The following is a 26,349-nucleotide window of genomic DNA, read 5'->3' on the forward strand; positions in this document are numbered from 1 at the left end:
ACTTTTAAGATTGTAACTTGTAAGTATCGAATTTGACTTAATAAGTGTTCAAAAGTCAAAGCAACACTGACGACTAAAAATGTTGATCTTTTAAAACAAAGTTTATCTGTTTTAATTAAAATCTAGATTTGTTCTGCTTGGAATTTTTTCTATAGGGATTTAACTTTTTGGAATTTTTTCTATTCAATTATTTTTCACTAATGCTTGGATTTCAACTTTAATTTTCAAAATGAATGATTTTTTATTTTCATCAATAGCTTATTGTTATCATATCCTTAGTTTGCTAATTGCCTAAAAGAATAGTGAACCAACACTTTTTCAATTGATGTTTTAAACTTTCCATGGCCAATCAACACTTTTTAATGAAGAATTATTTCCAATTTCAAATCAATTGATATTTTGATTTGTTTAGTCTTACTTAAATTTGTTTGTTTAATTCATTCAATAGCATCAAGAATCCGACTCCATTACTGTTGGTGCGTCCGTTGACACATTTATTGTAAAGGTATGTCACTTTTCATTTTAGGTTATTTTCCTTTATTATAGAACAACAATAAATTATTAAACAATATTTGCTATTTACCGCTTCCTTTTTAAATAGTAGTTGACACATTTGTTACTAGAGGTGCGCAAACCGGTTTTCGGTTTAAACCCGAGCAGTTCATTGAACGTCTAGTTCTTTACACTTTAAAAGCCTATATTTTATAAAGAAGTTTTGACAGATTGTATATATCATCATCTTTTTTTATAACATTGAGAAACTGTTAACCAAAGCATTACCAAGAATCTTTTACTTACCATATGCTACCAATAGATTTGATCTTCACGTACGTCAACCAACACTTACGTCAATTGATATTATCCGATCAGTGTTGGTATCTATGTATTGATACTGCCATTACGGCTGGAACTAATTACCATATATTGATTTTCAATTGATATTTCATATTTTCCTTTACAATAAATTGTTTTCCAAATTTTAACCGGGCATTATATGAAATGGTTAATGAGCTATAAATGGATATGATATGTGAGCATAAATTAGTTTTGAAGCTGACGTACCTGTTTTTGACTAACCGGTTCCAAAATATCTTTCTTATTGTAACATAAGCAATTGTTAATATCATTATTATAATTACATCATATTTTCCTTTACAATAAATTGATTTTTCAATGTGGCATTACATAGAATGGTTAATGAGCTATAAATGGATATGATATATGAGTTGTAAATTAGTTTTGAGCTACAAACGGGGTTTTAAACCGGATGAAACCTGTTTTTGTCTAACCGGTTCCAAAATATCGGCTTCAAACCGGTTTTAGCTAAAAAAAAACTCCAAAACGGTCCTAACCCGGTGGTTTATAACTACAAACCGGTTTTTGTAATATCGGGTTCAATTGGTGTTCCTATTATGCTCCTTAGAAATCTTAACCAGAAAGAAGGCTTATGTAACGGTACTCGACTACAGATTATATCTTTGGGTACTCATGTAGTTGAAGCAAAAATTATTTCTGGAACTAACATTGAACATAGAGTTTTGATCCATAGATCACCACTGACTCCAACAGACAACAAAATAGCATATAAGTTTCAAAGACGACAGTTTCCCCTTGTAGTATGTTTTGCGATGACCATAAACAAAGCCAAGGTCAATCATTATTTAGGGTTGGCTTGTACTTGAAAGAACCCATGTTCTCACATGGACAGCTATATGTCGCATTGTCAAGAGTTACAAGCAGGTGTGGAATAAAGATTCTGATTCTTGATAAACAAGGTAATCTGACCAACAGAAACACAAATGTAGTGTACAAGAAAATTTTTTCTTATTTGTAAAATAGTTGCGTAATGTTTGTTTTGTAATTCCTGTAATTTTAATGTAATTTGTAATTGTATTAATGATATATGATAATTGTGTTATGTGTTATTGATTGTATTTTGCTTATTGTTAAATATTATAAATTTTATTAATCTCCCGTGTAATACGCGTGTCTCAAACTAGTTATACTATATATTAAAGGAAACATACTGCTACAGTGTTTCTTTTAATATATAGTATAATTTTGCGCCTTAGTCCTTGAATTTTAGATTGTTTTAATTTAGTCCCCCCAAGTTTTAAATTGTTTTTGTTTTAATCCATGGCATTTCTTTTTGCTAAATTTTGTTTACTTTTCATTTTAGCATCCCAAAGTTTTCATGGTTCCCAAGTTTTAAATTGTTTTAGTTTTAATCCATGGCATTTCTTTTTGCTAAACTTTGTTTACTTTTCACTTTAGCATCCCAGAGTTTTCATGTTTTAGTATGTATTAGACAATAGAATAATATTAGGTGGTATTCAAGTGTAATATCTCATTCTATATATATTCTATATATGTAACAAATATCATATCAATAATAATTCAATATTCTTTCTACGGTTTATCATGGTATCAGAGCAATAAACCTAAAAGTTGATTAAACCCTAACTGCCGTCAATCAAAACTTGCAGCCTACTTCTTCTAATCAATCTGCTGCCCCTATTGCGATGATTACAGCCTTCACAAACGAGGAGAAAACCTCTCATAATTCTCATAAATTTGCTTTCACCTTATCACCTACCAACTACAGGTACTGGAAAGCCATGCTTCTACCTTTCTTAATTACAAACAATCTGTTCGGCTATGTTGATGGCACAATCACATGCCCTACACCAAAAACAGTTGCAACTTCAACCGCGCCCTCTGTTGATAACCCTAGCCACCTTCATTGGATATCTAATGATGCTCATGTCCGCATGATAATAATCTCCACCATCTCAGAAGCCTCTTTTCAACATGTTCAAGGTACTACCTCTAGAGACTTATGGCTTTCTCTTGAACATGCCTACGCACCACAAAACTCATCAAGGGAATATACCCTCAAAACGCAACTCTTGAAGATTGAGATGAAACTCCTATACAGTACCTTAGTCGGGCTCAAGAATACGCCAATGCTCTATGTAACACCCCGACCAAAGGCGGATTATACATCGGGGCGCCACATATTGTTTCATTACTCGTGACACTATTGGGTGTCAATATTTAATAAATACATTCATTCGCGCACGCGCAAAGTAAACAAGATAACATAAATCATCATAAATCAATATATTATAAATCATAATATTCGAACAGCAAAAACTTGTCTTGATACATTTTAATCTAGGTCCAAAATAAAGAAAACTTCCTACGTGTCCACAAGCTCCAAAACAGCTACTGCAAACCTGAACATGTGTTAAAATAAACGTCAAACACTTGCGTGTTGGTGAGAAATCAAGTTTAATACAATACATAGATAACAATAAATCTGCGCGCAACATGTGTATGTCTGGTTTTCAACAAGGGTGTAATCTGATCGGGACCAACTCTAAGATTCATAGACTGCCAGTGCTCACAATTGAGCTCACAAACAAGAAAGACTGTGCAAGTGTAAACAAAAGAGAAAATCATAAACGATAGTTCTCCCGTGTTCATCTAATGGTACCATGAGAACTGCGGAATAGACCGACAAGACGGTTAATGATCCACACATACAAATAAACAGCCAAGTCTACGTCCTCAACACATGGGATACTGCGCGACTAAAGTTCATAAACAGTTTAAGACTCTAAGTTTGTATGAACACATGAACATCCCAAAACATTAAAAGCAAAAAGGGATTAGGTACGAGATTACTCACTTGCTAAACGATGCGGTGTAAGATAAAGCAAGAACCAACTTTAAACAAGCACAAGTTAACCTATAAATAAGATTATTGTTTTAATGATCTGTTTTAAGTCTTGATTATAAGTTAGCATAATTAATAAGTAAATTATTATATATAATATATATTACCGGAAAAGCAGGGCAGAACAGGGAGGAAGACGGAGGCAAAGAGAGGAGACGGCAGAGAGAGCAAGGAGCAAGAGAGAATAGGAGAGTTTAAGTGCTTTGTGTGTGTAGTGTTAGGAAAATAACATTATTATTTATAGAGAAACCCTAGGGGACACAATCCCTAGAAAAGGGGAAAAGATCTCAAAAAACAAAAGATTCCAAAAGCAAAAGATATCAAAAGATATGGCAGCTGCAGGGGGCAAGATAAAGCTGACAGGGAACAGTAAACAGGCATGGGCGGGTCAGATAAAGGTACTGGTCAGGCATGAAAAAAGCAGATCTCAAAAGATAATGTCAGTCACTTTTTCTGCCAACCAATGGGGTTGGTGCGCATGCTGCGCCAAAAGTGGCTTTTCAGACATAAGATAGGTCAGGTCAACAACACAGGAGATAAGACAACACAAAAGCAAACAGGCCGGATAAAACAGAAGAAAAGATAAGTCTAGCGCGAGAAAGCTGCGCGTGAGAAGGCTAAGGCGCGCCGCGGGAAGAATCACATTTCTTAGCGCGCCGCGGGAAGAATCACATTTCTTAGCGCGCCGCGGGAGGAACTACAATTCCTAGCGCGCCGCGGGAAGAACTATAATTCTTCGCGCGTCGAGGGATGAACTACGATTCTTAGCGCGCTGCGAGAAGAGTTCGTCTCGCGTATCGCTGGAACAGATGGTCTTCACGCAGGCTTCCTTGAAAGGAGTCTGGCGCGTGGAGCTGCGCAGACAACCTTAGGCGGGAAGAAACAAAGGACAAGGAGAGGAGAGAAGGAAACAAGGCTTAAGGGCGGGACGGCGACAAGAGGGAACAGAAGGCGGAAAGAGAGAAGAAGAGGGACGGGACGGCGGAAAGAAAGAGAGAGAAAGAGGCGGGAAGGAAAATATATTATTATTATTAAAAGTAAAATATAAGTATAAATAAATATTAAATCATAAAAGAAAGATATCGGATCAGAGAAACGGGTACCTGGGTCGGGTCGGATCGGGGCAGATGTCACACTCTAGCAAATATAGGCGAACCGATGAAAGATAAAGATTTGGTCATGCTTGCCATCTCCGGTCTAAGACAAAATGTTTTAAAGTCAACTATCCCTACGCGTATCCCACCAGTCGCTTTCATCGAGCTGCATGGTCTTCTTAACGACCATGACTTCATGATAAACCGCACGGTTCATACTGTTCCTCAAGCCTTTCGTGCCTCCACTGATCCTTTGTTAAGACCGAACCTAGTTCAACAATCTTAATTGCATACCTTGCAACAGTTAGCAACCCAACTTGGATATCAACTTAATCCAATTACCTCTCAAAATCCTCAATCACAAGTTGTTTATGCTAATCGGCCCTCAAACAACTACCGCGGTAATCGGCGTGGTAATTCCCGTGGCAATACACGAGGTAGTTACAATCGGAACAGGGACGATTCACGTATCCAGAACCGCTCCCCACAATTTGGATGGGCAACTACTCAAAATACAGTCTATGGTCATTACAACCGTTGCGGAATCGCGCACCTTCCTTCTTTATGTCCAAATCAGCCTGGCTCTTCTACAACGCGTGCACCGCCTCAAGCCAATTATGTTGCTCATTCTCATGGTTTAGACAATGGCTCCCAATTCTCATTCGTTTCTTCATCAACCTGACCCGTATGTCTCTATTTATCCTACTCCCACTTCTACCTATCCTACCCCATCATCTACCCAACCTGAATCTTCCCCACTCTCACCAGAAAACACCAACCTAAACTCCACTACTTCATCTCCGTCCACTGTACTACCACATGACGCGCAAAACACCTCCGATCCTTCCACTCCACAATTTGCGGTACCTTCTCCCTCTCCTCCACCGTCCACTCACACTCAAAACACCACCCAAAATCAGTCCATAAACGCACATCAGCCAACAAACCAACCTCAGCCCGTACCTCGGACTCGCCAAGCCAACATGCGACCTAATCCGAAACAAACCAAGCGTTTCTCTCCATCCTCGAATCATATATACACTATAACCAACATCCTTTACCGTTGCAAACAAATCACTGGAGTGGCGTCGTGTCATGGGCGAAGAGTTTGATGCTCTTGTTAAAAACGGGACCTGGTCTCTTGTTCCCTATGTTAAAAATACTAATTGATTCTAAGTGGGTATACAGGATAAAAAGGGATCAAAATGGTAGCATAGCTCGCTACAAAGCTCGTCTCGTTGCAAAGGGATATCGTCAACAGCCGGGTATTGATTATCAAGAAACTTTCAGCCCCTTTATTAAAGCTACCACCATCTGTGTACTACTATCTCTTGCGGTTACAAATCAGTGGCCCTTAAGACAACTGGATGTCCAAAATGCGTTTCTTTATGGTAATTTGGAAGAAGCAGTTTATCTTCGGCAACCACCGGGTTTCATTGACAAAGATCGACCAAACCATGTTTGTCTCCTTCATAAATCTCTATACGGGCTCAAACAAGCTCCACGAGCCTAGTTCAATCGATTATCTACCACTTTGTACAAAATCAGTTTTTGTGGCTCCACAACCGATCCCTCGTTATTTATTTTGAAGGCTCAAGGCACTCTTGTATATGTGCTCGTTTACGTCGATGACATAATTGTAACCGGAAACAATATCGATGCAATAAATAACGTTATTAAAGGCTTGAGTGATTCATTTTCCGTTAAAGATTTGGGTGTTTACATTATTTTTTGGGGCTGCGAGTTGTTCCGCATGGTAAGAGTGACATATTATCCCAACGCAAATACATTGCTAAGTTAATCTCCCAAGTGGGTTTATCTGATTGTAAATCTGTTCCTTCGCCGATGAGTACATCGCAAAATTTGGCTCTTGGTGATAGTGCTCTGCTTGCTGATCCTACCACATATTGCCAAGCAGTTGGTGCTCTACAATATGTTTCTTTAACAAGACCAGACATTACTTTCGCCGTGAATAAAGTTTGTCAATTTATGCACGCTCCAACAGAGAATCACTGGTTCGCCATGAAACGAATTTTACAATATCTTAGCGGGACAACAAATTATGGTCTTTTCATCAAACACGATTCCGGCTCCAATCTTCATGCTTTTACTGATGCACACTGGCAAAACAACCTTAACGCATACTTAGATGCTGATTGGGCCAGTTGTCCAGATGACCGTCGTTCCACGGGGGATTTGCTGTTTATTTGGGCTCTAATCTGATCTCGTGGAATGTCGGAAAGCAGCGCACGGTCTCTCGCTCTTCTACAGAATCAGAGTACAAAGCTCTTGCCGACACCGTTCTTGAACTAACCTGGGTGGAAGCTCTCTTAAAGGAACTCAATATCATTGGCAAGTCTTCTCCTACACTTTGGTGTGATAATTTAGGTGCTACATACCTTTCTGCTAATCCTGTGTTTCATGCTCAGACAAAACACGTGGAAGTGGATTTTCACTTCGTTAGAGAAAAAGTTGCTCAAGGCAAATTGAATGTTCAGTTCATATCTACACATGATCAAATTGATGGTGTGTTTACCAAACCACTACCATCACACCGTTTTCTACAATTGAGGTCCAAGTTGCAGGTCGTTTCCCGCCCTCAACTTGCGGGGGAATATTAGACAATAGGATAATATTAGGTGGTATTCAAGTGTAATATCTCATTCTATATATATTCTATATATGTAACAAATATCATATCAATAATAATTCAATATTCCTTCTACGGTTTATCAGTATGTACCTTAACATGTGCTTTCGTTCCCATATAGTTTTTTGTTATTACTTATACGTTTAAGTTATTAATTCTTTGGTAACCTTTAGCATACGATATTTTAAAAACTTTAGTATGCCGTTACGACATGCTCATATTTTTATATGTCACGCCGTTAAAACGAAGTTGTATTCGTAACAAGTTATGTAAGTTCCGATGAAAACGGAGTTTTTTTCGCAATAGGATATTTTTTTTGTATTGTAACCACATATCGAGCGTCGGTACCACATCAATGCCATAATAAGCCGAACCAATACCAACCAAGTTCTTTCGATAGTTAGATAAACTTTTATTTTGTTGTGCCGAAGTGATATTCGTTACGATGTGTTTGCGTATTCGCGTTTTAATATGCGGGTCCATTGTCAAGTTCCCCGCGCAAAGCGCGTCGGGAACACTCCAGTTACTTTGAATGTATTCTGTTTATCTTCTATGACCTATGTACGAGAATTCTATACGATAAAAAATATTAAAATTGTCAAAGAATCTTCGGGCTAAAAATATATTAGAAAATTAAACTGTTTTCAAAATGTATTATCTTCCAAAAAAAGAGCATTATTAAAGAAACGGGTCTTCGTCTTCTTCAACACTCTTAAGTGCTTTCTTAGCAATTTTGTATTTCCCTACAAATTGCTTCTCATTCCCAATAACATGCCTTTCTATGAAAAACTTGATTCCAGCTCTAACGGATTCATACCGTGGGGACCCGCCTATACGTTTGAATATATTCCAGACCAAATTATTTGCATACTCAAAAACAGTCTCAAAAAACTTCTTAAAATGCTCTCTTTTACGAGTACCGAGTTTTGTTGTGTCGTGTAGATCTGCTTTTTATAAAACTGCAAGCGAAAGTGTAAAACCGGACACCATTTCTGCTACAAATTTCGCCAGGTGCGTTGATCTCATTTCCTCCATTGATTCTAGTTCCGAGTATTGGTCCCATATGCAGTACTGAAAAACAAAATAAAAAAATTAAATATATTGTTAAATCAGCTTATTAAATACTGTATAAATGTTTTTGTAATTGAATTACCTGTAATGTGAACTTGTGGTTCTTGTCATGAATACATAACTTTGAAGTCAGAACACAATAATATTTATTGAATACTTTTTCTTGCAGACCACACTCCAAAACGACCCGCATGATCTCTCTATCCTACAATATCATGACAAACTGATAATTAAAAAGACTATTTATTATAATATTTTTCAAGGTTCAAATAATAAGAAACGGATAGATAGATACCTGCTTCCCTTGCAAATCCAACCTCAATAGTTTTTCAAACGCGTCAATATAATCCTCCGCGTATGTAATTATATAAAATATCGCCCTTCGTGTATCTGTATTCATTCCTTGTCCAGCAGCAAGTTGACGCATTTTTTGAGCTTCTAAGCTTTCTTTACTGATTTTTTTGGTGATATTTTCAATATTATTATTATTTGCAGTTATCATCTCTCCCGATAACCACCATTGACCTTTTTTCTCAGGGTCAACAAGCTTGCTCCATTTCAATCCCCGAATTAAAATACTTTCTACCCTCAACTGTGAGAAAAAGTATAAGAATGTTAATCTTTTTTTTTTAAAGAAAGAAAAGAAAGAAAGATTTTCTTCTTTTTATAAATGACCTTCTGAAGCCACTTTTTGATGCGAGTATGTTGTAAGGTATCCTCTTTAGCCTTCTTTTTGTTGTTCTTGATGTCAAATATGGTTTCAAGCATGAACTCCTCCATCTGTCATGCGTGAAGCGAATAAAGTTATGGATAAAGTTAAAATCAGCATAAACTATTAATAAATAATGAATTATATAAATGCATACTATTTTACTTCTAGTGTTTCCATCAGATGCAGTCTTCAGTTCAGTCACCTTGTTTTGGATGCTAACAATAAAGTTTTTCATGGTGATCGGGTCGTCACTCCTCAATCTCATCCCAGAACCTAATGAATGCCAGATAGCATGTAGTTATAAATCGACATACTGGTAAACTTACACAACTCAGTTAATAAATAATAAAACAATGAAGTATTGAGAAGCTTACAATTAAGAACGGTCAAGATAGTGGAAACATCAACTTCGGTCAACCGTGAGCTCAGCATCAACATGAAGTCGTATATTAAATCACTGAAACGGTATTGCAACATAGTTACATTAAAAACACGAAAAAAAAGTACATTTATCTCCAATTGAAATTTCAGAAGAAAGTGAATAATAATTAATAACCTTGAGCAAACTCCAAATATGTACAACATAAAAGAAGAGTCAAATTCCTCAAGGAAAGATTATCTTCCTTCTTATACTCATCCTAACATAAACATATAAAATTATCAAAATCAAATTCTTAATTCGGATTGCATAAAAATCAAACATTGAAATTATTCAGTGAACCTCAAAAACTTTGTAAGTGACGCAAGCATCTTCGCACCAAAGTCAACCCCAACCAAGCAAGTCAAACCCGAAACTAAAGCTGAAAACACAGCAGCATACCTGCAAGGGTATAAATGTAATCTTGTCAAAGGAATACCAAACAGAACGATGAAAAGGAATAATATTTAAAAGATATAATAACTCGACTCAACTGTTCGTTACCACGGGGTCCACCTGCACATGATGCCAAAATTTCTTCACTGATAATTTGAGTACCGTTGCTGCGGCTAATAGACTGCATGTAAAAAATTAAGATTAATTTCATATTAAAGTTACAATATATAAAATAAAATTAGTTGCATATAATATGTTTCACTAAATAGAAAATAAAAATTTGTTATAAATAACTTATTTTACTTTAATTACTATCAAATGGGTGTATATAAATTTAGGGTATATGAAAAAAAATATATATGAAATTAGAAAGCTTACCTGGAAAATCGAGGACATTTCCTGCGTAATTCTTTCCACATTGCATTCACTAAGCCTATTTAAAAGGCCTGAAATTAAACCAAATAAAGATTTATAAACAAAATTATAACTTTCTGAGTGTATCATCAAGAATAGTTGTAAGACAAATATCAATAAAAGAATCCTAGTTTTGCATACCGCGCACACGTTTCTGAATTTGAGAATATGCTTCTGACTCACTTCTGCACATAGATCTCAGCTGGGGCGGCACATATTTTGCATGATTATGTTCATGATCAGTTACAACAAAATTCATCTTTTTCTTTAAATTCTTGTTATGTTTCTTGCTTGGAATGTTTGTTCTAGAAGCTTCTTCCGCGTCTATATTTTCTTCAAATACAGATGCAATTCCTTCAAATAATATGTTGAGTGCATCATCACCTTCCCATAATTTCCCTTTTTCCACTTTGAGTTTTTTTGCAAGTTTTCTTTCCAATGCAAGATCCTCCTTTGCAGAAGCGACGCCGTTTTCGTTTTCCAGTTCTAAATATTTTTCAAACTTTGTTTTCCTTTTTCTCTTTGGTTCTAGTTTTTTAGAATCTTTAACCATCAATTCTTTAACTTCAGCAACTTAAGTATTCTTCTGCATATTTTCTAGCTTCTGATTGCCCGTTGTCTTTTTTATCTTCTGAAATTGTCATAAACATAGTAACGAAATCATGTCAGAACAAAATACAAGTCATGTTTCACATACTAATCAAAATGATTTATTTTTCATACATGATGTTGGATCCATGAGTCAAACTTTTTCTTATTGTTTTCTAATCGGGCTTCTTTCCGTCTCTCTCTACGAGTTTTATCGCCTGAATCTTTACCTGCAGCTCAAAAAGTAGAAGTATTATCTTTGTACTTACACTAACCAACTAACTAACATATGAAGAGCAAAAAATTTTATTTTTTTTTAATTAAGAAAAAAAAATCTTACTCATTATAACTTAGAAGAATGCCACTGGGGTAATATCAGACTGCATTTTTGTAAAACAAGAGAGGTATTAGCTACATTACATTTATCATGAGTGGTTCATTAGTAAATAAATAAAACCGAAAAATATTGAAGAGATTTCTGATTATATTAATATATTGCTATGTGTTAAAGAAAAAGGTGATGATGACTGATGAGTCAAACAGTACTGTATATCCTTTGTTTATACTCATTGTTTTGCAGTATTTAAGTTTTTGATTTTTGAAAGAACAAAAGGTGATATATTTATAAGTTCTTGAAATATAAAATATTTTGTTCAGGTCGTTTGAGTGCATCTTGTGTACCCTTTGTAGGACTGGCGAGCCGGTCGGTCCAGTGGGCAGGTAGAAAGGGATCAACGGGTTGGTTTGTGGCATAGTGGTAGGAGGACTTGGCCCCACTTGGCCCCTTGTGTCACTTTGGTGGATTATGGCAATGCAGAATTTAAGTTAGGGCCTTGCAAGGATGTCGGTTCGAATCCCAAGACCAGGCTTTCATCACAATGACTGTCAAGTGACAGCCAACAGTATGATTTCCCGGAGTTAAGACTTTAAGACAATATAGTATGGCATGACTCTCCAAATTTAGGAGTGTGGTGGCCTAACGGCTAACACACAATGTTCCAAAAAATTATAGTTTTTTTTAAGTACTTTTCAGCTTTGCTTATGGGTAGGGGTGCAAATGAGCCGAGCTACTCGAGATTGACTCGTGAAAAAGCTCACGAGCCAAGCTTAATCGAGCACGAGCCTGAGCTCAAGCCTAAAAGTAAGCTCGTTTAATAAACGAGCCCGAGCCCAAGCTTCACTTATCGAGCTCGAGCCAGCTCGCGAGCCTGCCATTTATATAATTATTTAATCTATATTTAATAATATTAATTAATATATATATATATATGAAAAATAATTAAATAATATATATTATTCATACATAAAATTATAATTGAATATATCTAATTATACGTATATATAATTAGAAATATAAAAAAAATTAATTAATAAATAGTAAACGAGCCGAGCTTGAGCTCCATATAAGTTAAACGAGCCGAGCTCGAGCCTAGTCGAGCTCGGGCTCGGGCTCGGCTCGTTTGCACCCCTACTTTTGAGTTATGGGTAGTAAAATAAGCGTACGTATCCGATAATTAAGTTTCTGATTAATTTACGACGTACAAAGTTAAATCAGGATGTATGGGATATAGTTACCTTATACGGAGGTCAATCAGGTGGTGTAGATTGATACGTATTGGCTACTATGTGCAACTGCCGGTGAATTAGGGTTCAGGGGTATGTATTGTAAAGGATTGTGTTTTGTGAGTCGTGACTTGGTTATGGAAACCATTTGATTTTGACGCCAGTGGTGCTCTGAGAATTTATACGAAATAAAAAGGGCGTGACCCTAAATGAAATAAAATGGCTGGATACCCTAATTGATCCTAACAACTAACGAAAAAATATACTTTAAAAAATTTTGGAACTTATGTAAATGGTTTTTTGTTGGGTTTAAATAATTAAAATTTTAAATTGGTTTATTTGGCTTAAAAATATACTTAAAAAATTATCAAGTGCCTCGAAATAATATAACCTATAACTTTTTTATTGGGAGTCATACTTCTTTGTCATTAGGCCAAGCTAGTCATTGTATAATTATTTAAAAAATTAAATATACATTTTTTTTTCATAATATATATATACAAAAATTTGTGCCTCGAAAAATAAATGTCCCGGCCGATTACCCACGTTGCCCTATGCCCGAGCCGGCCCTGGTGAATTTCTTTGTTGTGTTAAGGCTAGTTTGGTTATTGATGCCGAGCTCTAGTCTTGTATGGAAATCTCGTTTATGCTCCTTGAGCCTTAACGATCCATGTGTGTTTTTAAGTTTTACCACTTCTTTTTTTGTTTCATACTAAACCGCTAAGCTTTGGCCTGTTTAAGGTCTTGCACGAGCTCAAACTGATTCAAACTTGTTTAGATATCTTGTTTATGCTTGTGTATTTTTACGTTTTATCTTTTTTGTAATTCTATGTATCCATTATACACCCCACAACCGAGCTTTGACTCACTTAATGTTACACAAGCTCGAGTTGAGCTAGGCTCGTCTATGTCTTCTCAAAGTTATATAAAAAGGCTAAAAGAAGCACATATAATGATATAAATAAATTAATAAACTACAAATGAGCCGAGCTCGAGTTTTGATAAAAGAGCTCCAAACAAGTCGTGTGTGAGCTCAGGGCCAGCCCGTAGCATGTGCGGGTTGTGTCGTTGCATAAGGCCCAAAAGTTTTAGGGGCCCAAAATAAAAAAATAAAGTTTGATATATACATATATAAGTTAATAATAAACAAACGCAAAGAAGATAAAACTAGGGTGTAGCTTATATATAGTTTTTTTAAACAAAAGTGATAACTAAATTCAAACCCAACTAAAAATTATAAAATAAAAGCTTATTTAGTTTGGATACTTAAATAATAAAACGTATATTTGGTTTCTCTTTAAAAACAATTTTTATATTTAGGGATCCATTTTTTTACTCGCACAAGATCCTCGAGGTCTCCTGCATTCTCAGAGACGGTCCTAAGTGAGCTCTAACTCTCATAAATCAAAACGGGCTCAGCACATTTACACGCGTAAATGCCTTCTTAAGTCGGGTCCTCGGTCTTCGATTTTATGTTGATTTTGGCCTCGGGTCGCTTCGGGCTAGGCTTAACCCGTCCCGTGTTTAAACAGACCGGTTCAAGGAGTTTTTGGGCTCAGCATACCCACCATTTTGGCGTTTCATTCGTCACAATTTCTTCATAACCACCATGACCATTGCCACCGGAATCTTATCATCACCGTCGTTACCATCGCCATCATCCACCATTTCCACCTTCAACCGCTGCCGTCGGTTCTTCATCTCATCCTTATCTTATTATAAAACCACCATTTCAATGTATTCATCATCCTCTTCATCTTCATCCGGTTCGATAATCAAGTCTAATGTATCATCCGGAGAACCGGCAACGGTTAAGGAGGATACTAATAATATTAGTATTAATAAGCCTCCGAAACAATATCCGTGGCTGATTGTAGGGCTTGGAAACCCTGGGAAGCTGTATAACCGCACACGCCACAATGTTTGTATTCTTATCTCTATGTATATTATGAATTTGGATTAAATAGTTTATTTTCTGTTGATTAGTTGTGGAATTTGTTTGGGCAAATAGTTATTAGGTGGGAATTGGAAGGGATAATGATAAATAGGGGTGTAAATGAGCCAAGTCACTCGAGATCGGCTTGCTAAAAGCTCGAATCCTGCCGAGCTTTAACGAGCTTAAGCTTCGCTTATTGAGCTTGATCCTAAACGAGCCTATTATTTATTTATGTATACAATAACTATTATTATGCATAAAGCTATAATAAAGTTACTAAATAATATATTGTGTTATATATAAAAATTATAATGAAAATATATATTAAAAAGTTATTATAAATTTAGTTAAGTAATAAATGATAAACGAGCCGAGTCTAGAGTGTGAAAAACTACTCACGAGTCGAGTTTGAGCTCTGGTAAAGTTAAACGAGCCAAGATTGAGCCTAGTCAAGCTCGAGCTCAGCTTGTTTACACCCCTGATAAATAACCTTTTGAATTATGAATGATTGTAAGCTACCATTTAGATGTCTGAGTATTATGTACTGAAATTAAAAAGAATTTATGAAATGTAAATATGTCTTTAGCATTAAATTAGTATAATTTTATTCAAATTGTTGTCACAAATTGGCTGTTTATGGTAATTAGTTCAATGTTATATGATTTTGGATGTATAAGTATGAGATTGATACTTGCAGGTAGGTTTTGAGATGGTGGATGCAATAGCAGAAGCGGAGGGTATCTCGATGAGCAGTGTTTCCTTCAAAGCTTTTTTTGGCAAAGGTATGTGATCAATTTCACCATTGTTTTTAAAATATGTATGCAATATAACATCTATTTTCATAAGCTATCAGTTTTTTATAAGCTCAAAGTTAGTTGCTACATTACCTACAAGTCATTTCAGAGCTAAATAACTTCATGAATTCATTTCTATAAGTATCTATTTTTCTAAATTTAAACTAACGGGCTTACTAAGGCCTTAAGGATTTCTGGTTTAGTTTTAATTGTTTTTGCATCATAATGTTATAAATGCATAAAGCTCATTCTTGATGTTGCATTGGGGGTTTCAGTGTTGGCTTTATGACATTTTTATTATTATTATTTAGGGTGTATTGGAAATACTCCATTGATTCTTGCTAAGCCACAAACTTTCATGAATGCTAGTGGTGAGTCTGTAAGTAAGCTCATCTGATCATGCACCTGCTTCTGCTTTTCTTATCTTTTTATTTTAAAAAAGTTTATTGACTTCTTGGTTTCTTTTAAAAAGGTTGGAGCAATTGTTTCCTTCTATAAGATTTCACCAAAGCAAGTACTCTTGGTAAAGTCTCTAAAATGGTTTTTTTTTTTTAATTGTTATCATCTTTTTATATACTTTGAATTCATGAGTCATGATACATCACTTGCAGATTTATGATGACTTAGATTTGCCTTTTGGAAAGTTACGGTTATTGCCAAAGGGTGGACATGGGGGACACAACGGGTAAATGCCGTCACACCATTACTTGCTTTTATAGCTGTTTGGTTTTTAGTTGAGATAAATTCACAAGTTACAAGTTAGATAATTAATATGATGGTTTAACCCAGAATACAAAATACACATGATTAGTAACTATACAAGACAAATGGGCTAGTCGGGCGGGTTAGGTAATCGTTCAAAAAATTATATACACATGGGTTGGATCTGTTATATATAATTTTACAGATACTATCAATCAAATGCTGGTCCAATTTTAGTGAAAAAAACAATTTAGGAAACTGTAAATACATGGATGACCTTTAACGCACTCAACTTGTTTGGTTTTTAGTTAAAATCCATAATTGTATTCGTTTTATCTTCATTCGTGTTCCTTGTTACTGATGATGTTTATGTTGTTGAAGGATGAAGAGTGTGATCAATCACCTTAAAGGGACTCGTGACTTTCCTCGGTTAAGAATAGGTTACTGATCTCTTTTTTATTATTTTTACCAATAATATTTTATGATCATCAATATATTATGTAGTATTGAGTGACTAACATCTGTAGGCATTGGGAGGCCACCTGGCAAGATGGAAGCTGCTAGCTATGTTCTTCGAAGATTTAACAAACAAGAAAGTGAGGAGGTAAGTGACATACTGACATAGCACTACAAGGTGGCAATTTTGACCCGATTATATACAGATGGGTTTGGGTCATATATTTAGTATAATGGGCCACACGTGTGAGATTAAAATTTGCAACTAGAAAGAAAAACGTCAAACGGGTCAAAATTATGTGAAAAGTATAAAAATGGGTTGGTTTTGGTTTTGTTTTATCTATTATGGGTCAAAAGGGTTCAGTGGGTCCAGTGTTGAAAGTCATTTGAAATTTATGTATACAATACAAGTGGTTTGGTTTGGGGTATACTGTAATGGGTTAAAGATGTAACTGCAAGGGAAACACGCCAAATTGGTTGAAATCATGCTAAATGTATATGAATAAACATGCCACCGTGTGTTGTTACAGCTGGATTTTACATTTCAAACTGGCATTGAAGCGATTCGGATTCTTTTACTCCAAGGTTTTGATAAGAGTGCAACATTTGTGAACAGTCCGAAGCCCGTGAAACAGATTCAATAAGGAAACTGTTTACTACAAGAAAGATAGACACCGTAGAGCATGTTGAGATGATTATTATTTATGAACAATTTTTGGACCTATACCACAACTGTGTATTGTTAGGTATATGATTAAACTATTATGGGAATGATGTATTTGATTGGTATTTTTACATGCAAATGTGTCTAATGATCAAGACTTTGATCTCTTATCAAATGATAGGGAATAATGTTTACTTAAATGGTTTATGGTTTCTTTGTCTATTTGAACACGTGGTGGACCCATGTTCCATGCCTTTTGCTTTTAGGTGTGAGAACCCGTTTGGAAAAACTTATAGGACCACGTCAATACCTACTAAATAAGTCGAACGAGTGGTTTTTTTTTTTTTTAGCATAACGAATGGCGTTGAAATGTATAGCAATGGTGATAGCTTGTTAGAGCTTCCACACTACATGAGTCATGGATGGTTGTCGCATTACATTGTGTCGCGACACCTTGCTTGTCAACCGCCCCTTAAAAACCGTCTTTTCGGTACTTCAGTCACAAAGCATGCTCTTTTCTCTCCAAAATTATGGACCACGCATACTTCTCTTTCTTCCCCTCTCACAAAACCTGCAAGCTTTGGCCATGGATAATCCATGAGTCAATGGGCCAATTGCCTTCTCTCTCTACTCTCATTCTTTTCCACATCAGATTTTTTGAGATCGACAAACTCCATTGCAAATGCTTTGAAATGTTTCACATGGAATTTATGAAGTCCATATGAATCGGTTGGGTCAATAAACCGTCAACGTTACATACTTGCAATTGGCGTGATTACATAAAACATTACCACTTATAGTCACTACACTTTGTAACTAAATAATTGTTCGAAATCAACCAAACTTCCTGTTCTTTAGGGTCTTCAGAATTGCTTGTTAAAATATTTATTTATTTATTTACTGTGTTATTAATTTAGAAACAAGCCATACAACACACCACTAATAAGTTGTACGACCCAATTATTTTTTTATGTAGGTTGTATAACTTTATATGACCTATATAATATGTAGAAACTGTTATGCAGGTTCGTTTAAAATAAAACAAGGCTTATATGAGTGAGTCGTGTTTTTAATGTTAATTTATTGGTATATTGGTTTTTATTTATCTCAACCGTTGCCTTCACTGTCGGTCCCAACTAATTAATTGGCTACTAACAGTCCCAACTTTTAACGTATTTGTTTTTATTGGTCTGCGACTAACAGAATCCTAACGCCATTAGTTTCAGGTTGTCGGAAAAACGTTTTTTTGCTGGAAAAGTCAAATTTGTTGCCAGAAAACACCACATGAACTCCGTCACCACCATCAATTGACTCACCGCCAACCAACTACCACTACCAATTGACTCACCGCCAACCAACTACCAGCACTTGAGCACCATCAATGGATTATGACGATCGTTCTAGGGCTTTCGGCGACCTCAATAATTAGGGCTTTTACTACAAGCAGGTTCCTAAATGTCCAATACAATTTACCAAGATGTTTGGGACGAAAATGTTGAGTTTTCGGGAAAAAAAACAAGTTTTCCAGCGACCTGAAACTAACGATGTTATGATTTTGTTAGTCGCGAACTGTTAGAAATAAATACGTTAAAAGTTGGGACCGGTAGGTATTAATAAAAACTATATAAATAATTTATTCATAATATATGCATGCATACGTGGTTAATAAGCAATCCAATAGCCATGTTCTAGTGGTTGAAAATTGGAACGACCCCACATGATCCAAACTCCCTCCAATCTCCAACAGACAGACTGACTTGTTTCTTTGTGGCACCAAAGCAATGTCATCCGTAACCTCCTTTCGTTCTCCTTTCATCCATCATCAACCATTGAATCTCTCTTCTCAGCATCCTCACTCGGTTTCCTTCTTCAAATGCAAAGGCTTTCCTCACCTCATCAAAGCTGAACTCGATCAGAACACGGTGGTGGCTGTTGCCGTTGGAGTCGTCAGCGTTGCCGTTGGAATCGGCATTCCCATTTTCTACGAAACGCAGATTGACGGTGCTGTATGTTTTCTTCTTCAATCTCATTTCGAATTATTAAGATAGATACTCTCTAATTGTGTTGTCGTTACTTTGATTACTTATTTATTTTAAAAATGCACCAAAATATTTGTGATTTAGTTACTTGTTATTAGGCATATGGAGTAGACAAACCTGTTCCTAGTCAATGTAGTCAAAAGTCAAAACCAATTCGGGTTGGAAGTCGCAAAAAAATAACTCAGGGGTGTCCGAACTCAACATCTATAAAAAATTTCAAAATGAACTCACGAAAATTTACACTACTGAACGAAAAAACCGGGGCCACCGGATATAGCCTTCGCCCCTGTGTGAAACCGGTTCGGGTAGGTTTGAAACTTGTTCCTTGTACCAGTTTATAAACCGCCAGTTTCAAACTGGTTTCGCTCTGAAAATGCCAAACTGGCCTGAAACCTACGTTTCAATCGGTTCCAAACTGGTTCTAAGTCCTAAACGGTTTTTTTGTGCCCCTCCAAAATGGATATATGGATGATTTTTGTATGCGGGTGTTTGGATGCTTGTTAAATGTATTGTGACTTGACATTTGTTTTGAGTGTTTGGTTGAAATGATCATGATTATGGTTATCTTGATATATAGTTTGGGTTGGAACAGCTATAAGAAAATTGATTATTGTGATAGTAAAACAGCCCTTAGCAATCTGATTATGATTCTTCAAGTTGCATTAATCATTTAAAAGCATGAATATTTGAAACTGATGCTAGTTGCTATTGAAACATCCAAACACCCTCTAGGGTCTAGCACATTGTGTCATGTACACTCATGAAACACTTAATACATGAATATGTGAAACTGATGCTAGTTGCTATTGAAACAAAATCTGAATCAGATATTGACTTGCAAAACTTTGACAACTTGTTGGCACTGCTGCGTATACTACCTATTCTTTTAAAAATGTATATTACTGCAGGCAAAACGAGAGAACACACAGCCATGCTTCCCCTGCAATGGAACCGGGGCACGTAAGTGATTATTTTAGTTTTTCTTAAACTTCTAATTTCTAGTAAATTATCAAGTTAGGTTATATTCATTTGAAGATTCATATTACATAACAAATGAATAATATATATTTATGTATGCTAATACTCTGAAGTTATGTACTTCTCATCACATTGTAAAATCAAATATTAATGAAACTTATGATCTAAAATAATCATTAAACATTTGTTGCATATGTTTTTATGTTACTCTAATTTTGATAGATGTTAAATTATTTTCCAGAATCATGCAGGTTTTGCACAGGAAGTGGTAATATAACAGTTGAGCTTGGAGGTGGAGAAAAAGAAGTTTCTAAATGCATAAACTGTGACGGTGCGGGTGCTTTGACCTGCACTACATGTCAAGGCAGTGGTATACAACCTCGGTATCTTGACCGCAGGTATGACTCGCACAAAATATGTCATGTGTAGTTTACATGTTATTAAAATCACTTTCGAGTTCACAAAATTGCCAAAAATTTGTGAATAACAAAATGACCCCAAGTTTAAAGCTTTTGTTACATCGAGAGTTGTAAATGATAAAAAATGCATCTTGATGTAGTCGAAATAGTCAAACTATAGATGGATTCTCAAAGCGTATTGATGTAGATTTAGGGGCATTTTGGTCATTTTAGCACTAGATGTGAAAAAAGTTGTAAACCCATGGACATTTTATCATTTGATAATTTTATGCAAGTTTCTTTAAATGAAACTAAATTTATACTTTGTGGCCTCTAGAAGTTATTCAAACCATTTTTTTCCCCAAACAATATACCTTTTTATATATTTGTTTAGATCAAATACAAATGACTTTTAGCGTCAGAAATATACAAATAACTAGTTTAATTATGTTAACATTAGTGTAATTATTAACACTCCATAACTTTTGAACTAGAGTAATTATTATTACACTATATTATTTTTTATAACATAATTACACTAGTTCAAAACTGTAATTATTCTAGTTGTTTGTATGTTTACTATGCTAATTTTATTTGTACCGGGTCCAACTTTTTTATATAAATAGTTAGTGTGTTGAATATAATTTTAAAAATTATATTATTACAAAAGTTTATATTTTTTCAAGAATTAAAAAAGCAATTTATGAGGTTCTATATATAAAATACCCCTTGGGTGACTTTCAAGTTTCAGCCAGTTTCCTAAGGCAAGTTTTCTAATATATTGGTTTGACCCGTTAGAGATAAAAATGTATCCTGAATCTAGTTATTCATTAGTAAATGGGTCAAAATTGACGCCTCATATTGTAACTCGTGCAAATTGTGATTCACATCTCCAGGGAATTCAAGGATGATGATTAAATGAAATGTATTGGTGGCGGATTTTGGATCATAATCAGAGGGTAATTAACCTTATTTACTGTAAAGATGAATGAACATCTTTGTTTCTTCCATTTTCTCATAAAGAACAAGCAATATATATCTCTCTTCCTTATAAGTAGCTTTATTATAATTCTTTGTAAATTTCCTGAATTTGTACAATTCTTGTTGAGTTAAACCCTCGGGTGGGCAATAAACGCCCTGCTTGCGGTGCGCAAATGTATATATGTGTGAACCCTCGGGTGGGCAAAAGTAAAATTGCACTAATTTTGACGTTATTTTACTAATCTCGTGAAAATAACGTTAAAAGTGGCGGAAGGTTAATCAGGCATCATGTGGTGGCGTTGATAGCCGAAAGACAAGGGCACATGCACCGATCAGCCGGTGTCCCGATGATTGAGTGCTATGTGCCTTATGTCCAAGGCTTGATGCAAAACTACTATCGAGCCGGGGGTCTCACCGGAAGCAGCCTCTCTATCCCTATGGGATAGAGGTAAGGCTGTCTACATCTTACCCTCCTCAGACCCTACCATAGCATTGCTATTGGTGAGATATACTGAGTACGATGATGATGATGATGATGATGATGATGATTGTTGAGTTAATAAGACTGCTCATTCATTTTCTATTTTTTAGAAGTTTATTGTAAGTAGGAGCCTTAAGCATTCGAAAAATGCGAAATTCAAACTAAATCCAATTCGAATTCAGGGGATTTTTGAATTATTTGACCATACTTAGAAAGAGTCGGGTCAAATGGTCATTTTGTGGATTTTCTCTTATAAATATTACTTCAACCGTGACTTAATACAGGTAATTAGTTATCTACCCCATTGCATTTGTATATAAATTTATAATTTATGGAGTCTAAGGTGACAGAAAACAATCAACTTTTAAAACTTGTATATGGAGAGACATGCTAAACAGAAAGGTAGAAAATCATGCAATAATATTATATAGTTCTTCAAAAGAGTAAACAAAAACCAAAATAAACCAATTCAAATCAAAATCCAGAAACTAGTTATAATTGCTACTTGAGCTAATAATGGTACTTCATATTGTTACTTATAGACAATTAAGCTAGCTAGTGCTGATGGCTTAATTGGAGGTTAAGTCTTTCATATTCAAAGATTAGTCTCATGACCAGGGTAGCCATTATAAAAACCAAACTCAAACTCATGCCCCGGATGTGCTCCTGCTTGGCCGTCATAATAATTACTAGAGAATGGCTGCGGTGCTTCTCCACCTTGGCGCCACATAAACTATAAGATGGCAGTGCTCCTACCCCTTGGCCGCCATAATATTGCCCGCCATTGAAATAATGGGATGAGAATGTTGTTGCATTGCCTTTGTTATCATAAAAACTCGTTGTTGCTAGTGTTGATGACGTAGGTTGTTCGGTAACCTTTTGAATGCTCGGAGATAATGTTACTGATGATTGCGAAACCTTTCTTGGCTACCACTTAAATCAGAGGGTGATGATGTTGTTGACGCATCATCCGTTGTGGTTATGTCATGAATGCTGTATCTCTTTTTCTTCCATTGCCTGTTATTATTATTCCCTTCCTTCAGTAGAGCCTGCCGAAGGAAAAACTTCTGAGCATGGCTGGCCACTTGTGTCGGCGTCCTTGTCCATCACCACCATTCTTTAAATGCTTTTCCAGTCACCTTTTTCATATTTCTTCAGCCCCTCCAAGAACCCCCTGTAAACATGAACCAAATTAATCAAGAATTACCGTATACTATATAAAAGAAACATAAGGTGCGGTTTTGGGCTAACACCGAACCTAAAAAATAACCATGAATGTTGAACATATGGATACTTACATTCAAAATAAAAGATAAAAAGTTGTAAATTCAATACATTAATCGATAGCTTCAATTTTAATGGCTTTTATTTTTTTTAGTTATTTCGATTCGGTTTGGTTATATTAGTTGTTAACAAAACACAAAACCAAACCAAAACCAATATTTCGGTTTTTACTAAAGTTCAAAATCTAACTATTGGTTTCGGTTCGTTTTTCTGGGTTTCTTGGACTATGCAAAGTATGCATGGTGCAAAATCATTATACAAAAATTACAAACAATACAATAAAAAGAGTTAACGTACTTGTTTTCTTCTACAGTCCACGGATTCCTCGCCTTCTTCCTCTCCTTTTCTCGAGGTTTAGACCCCGAATGATCCTCATTCACAACCGATTCGGCTTTCTTTGCCTTACTCGGGTAACTATCACCATCGGGATAATTAGGTAACTCAACCTGACCCGCCTCAATTTCAAGCAACTCGCCCACCAGCGCCTTGTAGTACGCTTCCACCTCGTCCGGTTTCTTACCTGGAATCATGCCAGCAATCTCCTCCAACCCATTCGATCCATTCGCCACCGCATTTGCAAACATCGAGTGCTCGTGTGTCGTCCACTGGACGGTCATATTGTTGTCCTGGTCGTTGTGCATGGTGAATTGAATTAATATTTTTTTTTATATATAATATGTGCAAACCTACACGAGATCTTCTCCCTTTGTACAGCTGTTTTGTTGATATTTATACGAAAAAATAGTTAAGTGTCGGGGTTATTATTCAATACATGGTAAATAATTCCGTGAAATATATTCTCAGTTTCTATTTTCAAATGATATAAATTTGTAGAGAGTATTTTTAGCATTTGGTATGTTGTTCATAAATATTAAATACTTGTATTGTTATTGGGGAAAATAATATCAATAATGACGTACCCAGATGTGAGAAATATTAGAGAACATTCCTATGGAACAAAATTCATCCCAACTTATATTTTTGTTATTCAAGGTCATATTATAATTTTCAATAGGAGTGGGTTGGGTTGGATTTTGGTGATGGGTTAGAATGAGTTTGGGTCATGATGGATTTTTAAAATAGAGGGTTAGGATGAATATGGGTCAAGATGGGTAAAGTTAATCCATCTTGATCCAAGTAAAGGTTAAAATGTAAATGGTTTCAAAAACCCCTCAAAATATAAATCAAAAACGCAAAAATAAAATAACTAAAATGTCTCCCCCGTCGCTCTCGTTCGCTTAAAAAAAAACTCGTTTTGTCGAAGTTCAGGTTCTGTTTTTTTCGGTTCATTTTTTTTCCGTTTCGGTATATATTCGGTTTCATTGTTTTCGGTTTTGTTCGGTTTCAATTTCTCGGTTTTATTCGTTTTAGGATGGGTATGGGTCAAGATGAGGTAAACTCATCTTGACTAAGTAAAGGTTAAAATACAAAGGCTTTCAAAAAAAATTTCAAAAAAATAATAAAAAAATAATAATTCAAAATATAAATCAAAAACGCAAAAAGTAAAATAACTAAAATGTTTCCCATGTCTTCCTCGTTCATTAAAAAACGGTTTTGTCTCGGTTCAAGTTCGGTTTGTTTAGTTTTTTTTTTTGCTTCAGTTTTGCTTTTTTTCATTGCGGTTGGTTTCGTTATATGTTTGGTTTCAATGATTTCGGTTTCGATTTCGATTTCTCGGTTTCAACTCAGTTCCGTGGGTTTTTTTTTGAAAAAAAATTGGATAAAGTATGTTTTCATCCATTCTAACCATAAACAAACCCATTCTAATATATAACCAAAAGCCACTAGCATTTTCCCAATCCAACTTAATATTCCTGCAAAATTCTTTTGATTCATCCTGACCCATCGCAATTTTAAAAATTATCCAAATTGACCCAAAACAGCCCATTTGAGTTTGTTTTGCCACCCTTAATGTTTTATAACTTTTGGTTTCTTTTCTAACTTTAAATTTTATCTTTATGATAATGTTGTGTTATACGGGTGTCAATTTTGACCCAAGCCATTTTCAATGGGTTAATTTGAGTTGTTTTAAAAATCATATGGGTTTGTTTGGGCAATAGATTTTAACTAACTTGGTCAAAATTGGTCACTTGAAATTCCAATTTCTTATTTTCGGGTCAAAATTGGTCGACAAATTTAAAGAAATGGGTTGATGTGGGTTAGTGTCTTAAGGAAAAGTGGCAGACTCAGGTTAAAATGGGATTTGGATTGGAACGAGTTCGGTTTAGGTTTTGGCTCAAATTAGGTTTCGAGCCGACACGAGTTTCGCACTGGACGGGTTGTGTTTCGGTTTCCTTTGTTTCTTTTTGGTCGGTTTCGGAGCACTGGATGGGTTGGATTTCGGTTTCTTTTGTTTGTTTTTTGTCAATTTCGGATTCGTTTTTGGTTTTTGTTTTGTTTGGCCGGTTTTTTCAATTTCATTTTTGTTCGGTTTCAGTTTTGTAGTTTCTTTTTGATCGATTTTTTCGGTTTCGGTCATGCAATGGAGGTAAGTGTTCCTCGTATTATTAAAGGTTTCTCGCTTTTAATTTGATTTTTTTAATACTAAGTGAAGAGGTAGGTCCCAGCAGAGCCCAGTTGGACCCGCAAGACTCACCTCAAAGAGGGACGTCTGCGCAGTTGAAACCGCAAGACTCACCTTCAACAGGGACGTCTGCGCAAAGGCTAAACTCGCAAGACTCACCTTGAAGAGAGACGTCTGAGCAGAAACCAACTGGATCCGCAGGACCCACCATGCTCAGAGACGTGACGTCCTTACGCGCAGTACGCAAGCTGTTCCCGCAGGAAAAGCCTCCCAATGGTCGACGTACTCCGCCTGTTCCCGCAGTAACGGATACTAGCCATCAGGGAAGGCTACCCGCACAGCAAGGCTACACGCACAAGGCACTTAACTCTTAAATAATTCAGTAGTCACCTGAAGAAGGAGTGAGCAAGCCAGGAACACTCCCGCCCAAAGCCGGGAATACTCCCGCCCAAATGAGCCAGTCC

At 35.8% G+C, this 26,349-nt stretch overlaps 2 protein-coding genes and 2 pseudogenes across 2 annotated transcripts; 2 read left to right on the top strand and 2 right to left on the bottom strand.

Moving 5' to 3' along the window:
* Window positions 1-8,081: 8,081 nt before the first annotated feature.
* Window positions 8,082-11,429, bottom strand: LOC143564546 (uncharacterized; annotated as a pseudogene).
* Window positions 11,430-14,257: 2,828 nt separating this feature from the next.
* LOC143564547 (peptidyl-tRNA hydrolase, chloroplastic-like) lies at window positions 14,258-17,420 on the top strand. Its single transcript, XM_077051790.1, has 8 exons — window positions 14,258-14,569; window positions 15,282-15,366; window positions 15,690-15,757; window positions 15,851-15,901; window positions 15,990-16,063; window positions 16,462-16,520; window positions 16,608-16,684; window positions 17,067-17,420. The coding sequence occupies exons 1-8, from the start codon at window positions 14,258-14,260 to the stop codon at window positions 17,178-17,180; spliced, it is 840 nt and encodes a 279-aa protein (XP_076907905.1). The 3' UTR covers window positions 17,181-17,420.
* A 1,561-nt stretch (window positions 17,421-18,981) lies between these two features.
* LOC143564527 (protein disulfide-isomerase LQY1, chloroplastic-like) lies at window positions 18,982-21,722 on the top strand. The gene is made up of 4 exons (XM_077051776.1): window positions 18,982-19,206; window positions 20,148-20,199; window positions 20,459-20,615; window positions 21,512-21,722. Exons 1-4 carry the CDS (start codon window positions 18,982-18,984, stop codon window positions 21,531-21,533), a joined length of 456 nt encoding a protein of 151 aa, XP_076907891.1. The 3' UTR covers window positions 21,534-21,722.
* A 1,254-nt stretch (window positions 21,723-22,976) lies between these two features.
* LOC143564549 (transcription factor DIVARICATA-like) lies at window positions 22,977-23,978 on the bottom strand (annotated as a pseudogene).
* Window positions 23,979-26,349: the final 2,371 nt, after the last annotated feature.

Source organism: Bidens hawaiensis, unplaced genomic scaffold (genome assembly GCF_021521415.1).
Source record: "Bidens hawaiensis isolate Kalapana, Puna unplaced genomic scaffold, B.hawaiensis_p1.1 tig00022014_1, whole genome shotgun sequence".
In the NCBI taxonomy this organism is placed as follows: Eukaryota; Viridiplantae; Streptophyta; class Magnoliopsida; order Asterales; family Asteraceae; genus Bidens; species Bidens hawaiensis.

Coding starts and splice junctions, on each gene's coding strand:
- LOC143564547 (XM_077051790.1), top strand. CDS start 14,258: ATGACCATTGCCACCGGAATCTTATCATCACCGTCGTTACCATCGCCA. Junction 14,570..15,281: donor ATAACCGCACACGCCACAAT/GTTTGTATTCTT, acceptor TGATACTTGCAG/GTAGGTTTTGAGATGGTGGA. Junction 16,685..17,066: donor ACAAACAAGAAAGTGAGGAG/GTAAGTGACATA, acceptor GTGTTGTTACAG/CTGGATTTTACATTTCAAAC.
- LOC143564527 (XM_077051776.1), top strand. CDS start 18,982: ATGTCATCCGTAACCTCCTTTCGTTCTCCTTTCATCCATCATCAACCA. Junction 20,200..20,458: donor CTGCAATGGAACCGGGGCAC/GTAAGTGATTAT, acceptor ATTATTTTCCAG/AATCATGCAGGTTTTGCACA. Junction 20,616..21,511: donor CCTCGGTATCTTGACCGCAG/GTATGACTCGCA, acceptor TCACATCTCCAG/GGAATTCAAGGATGATGATT.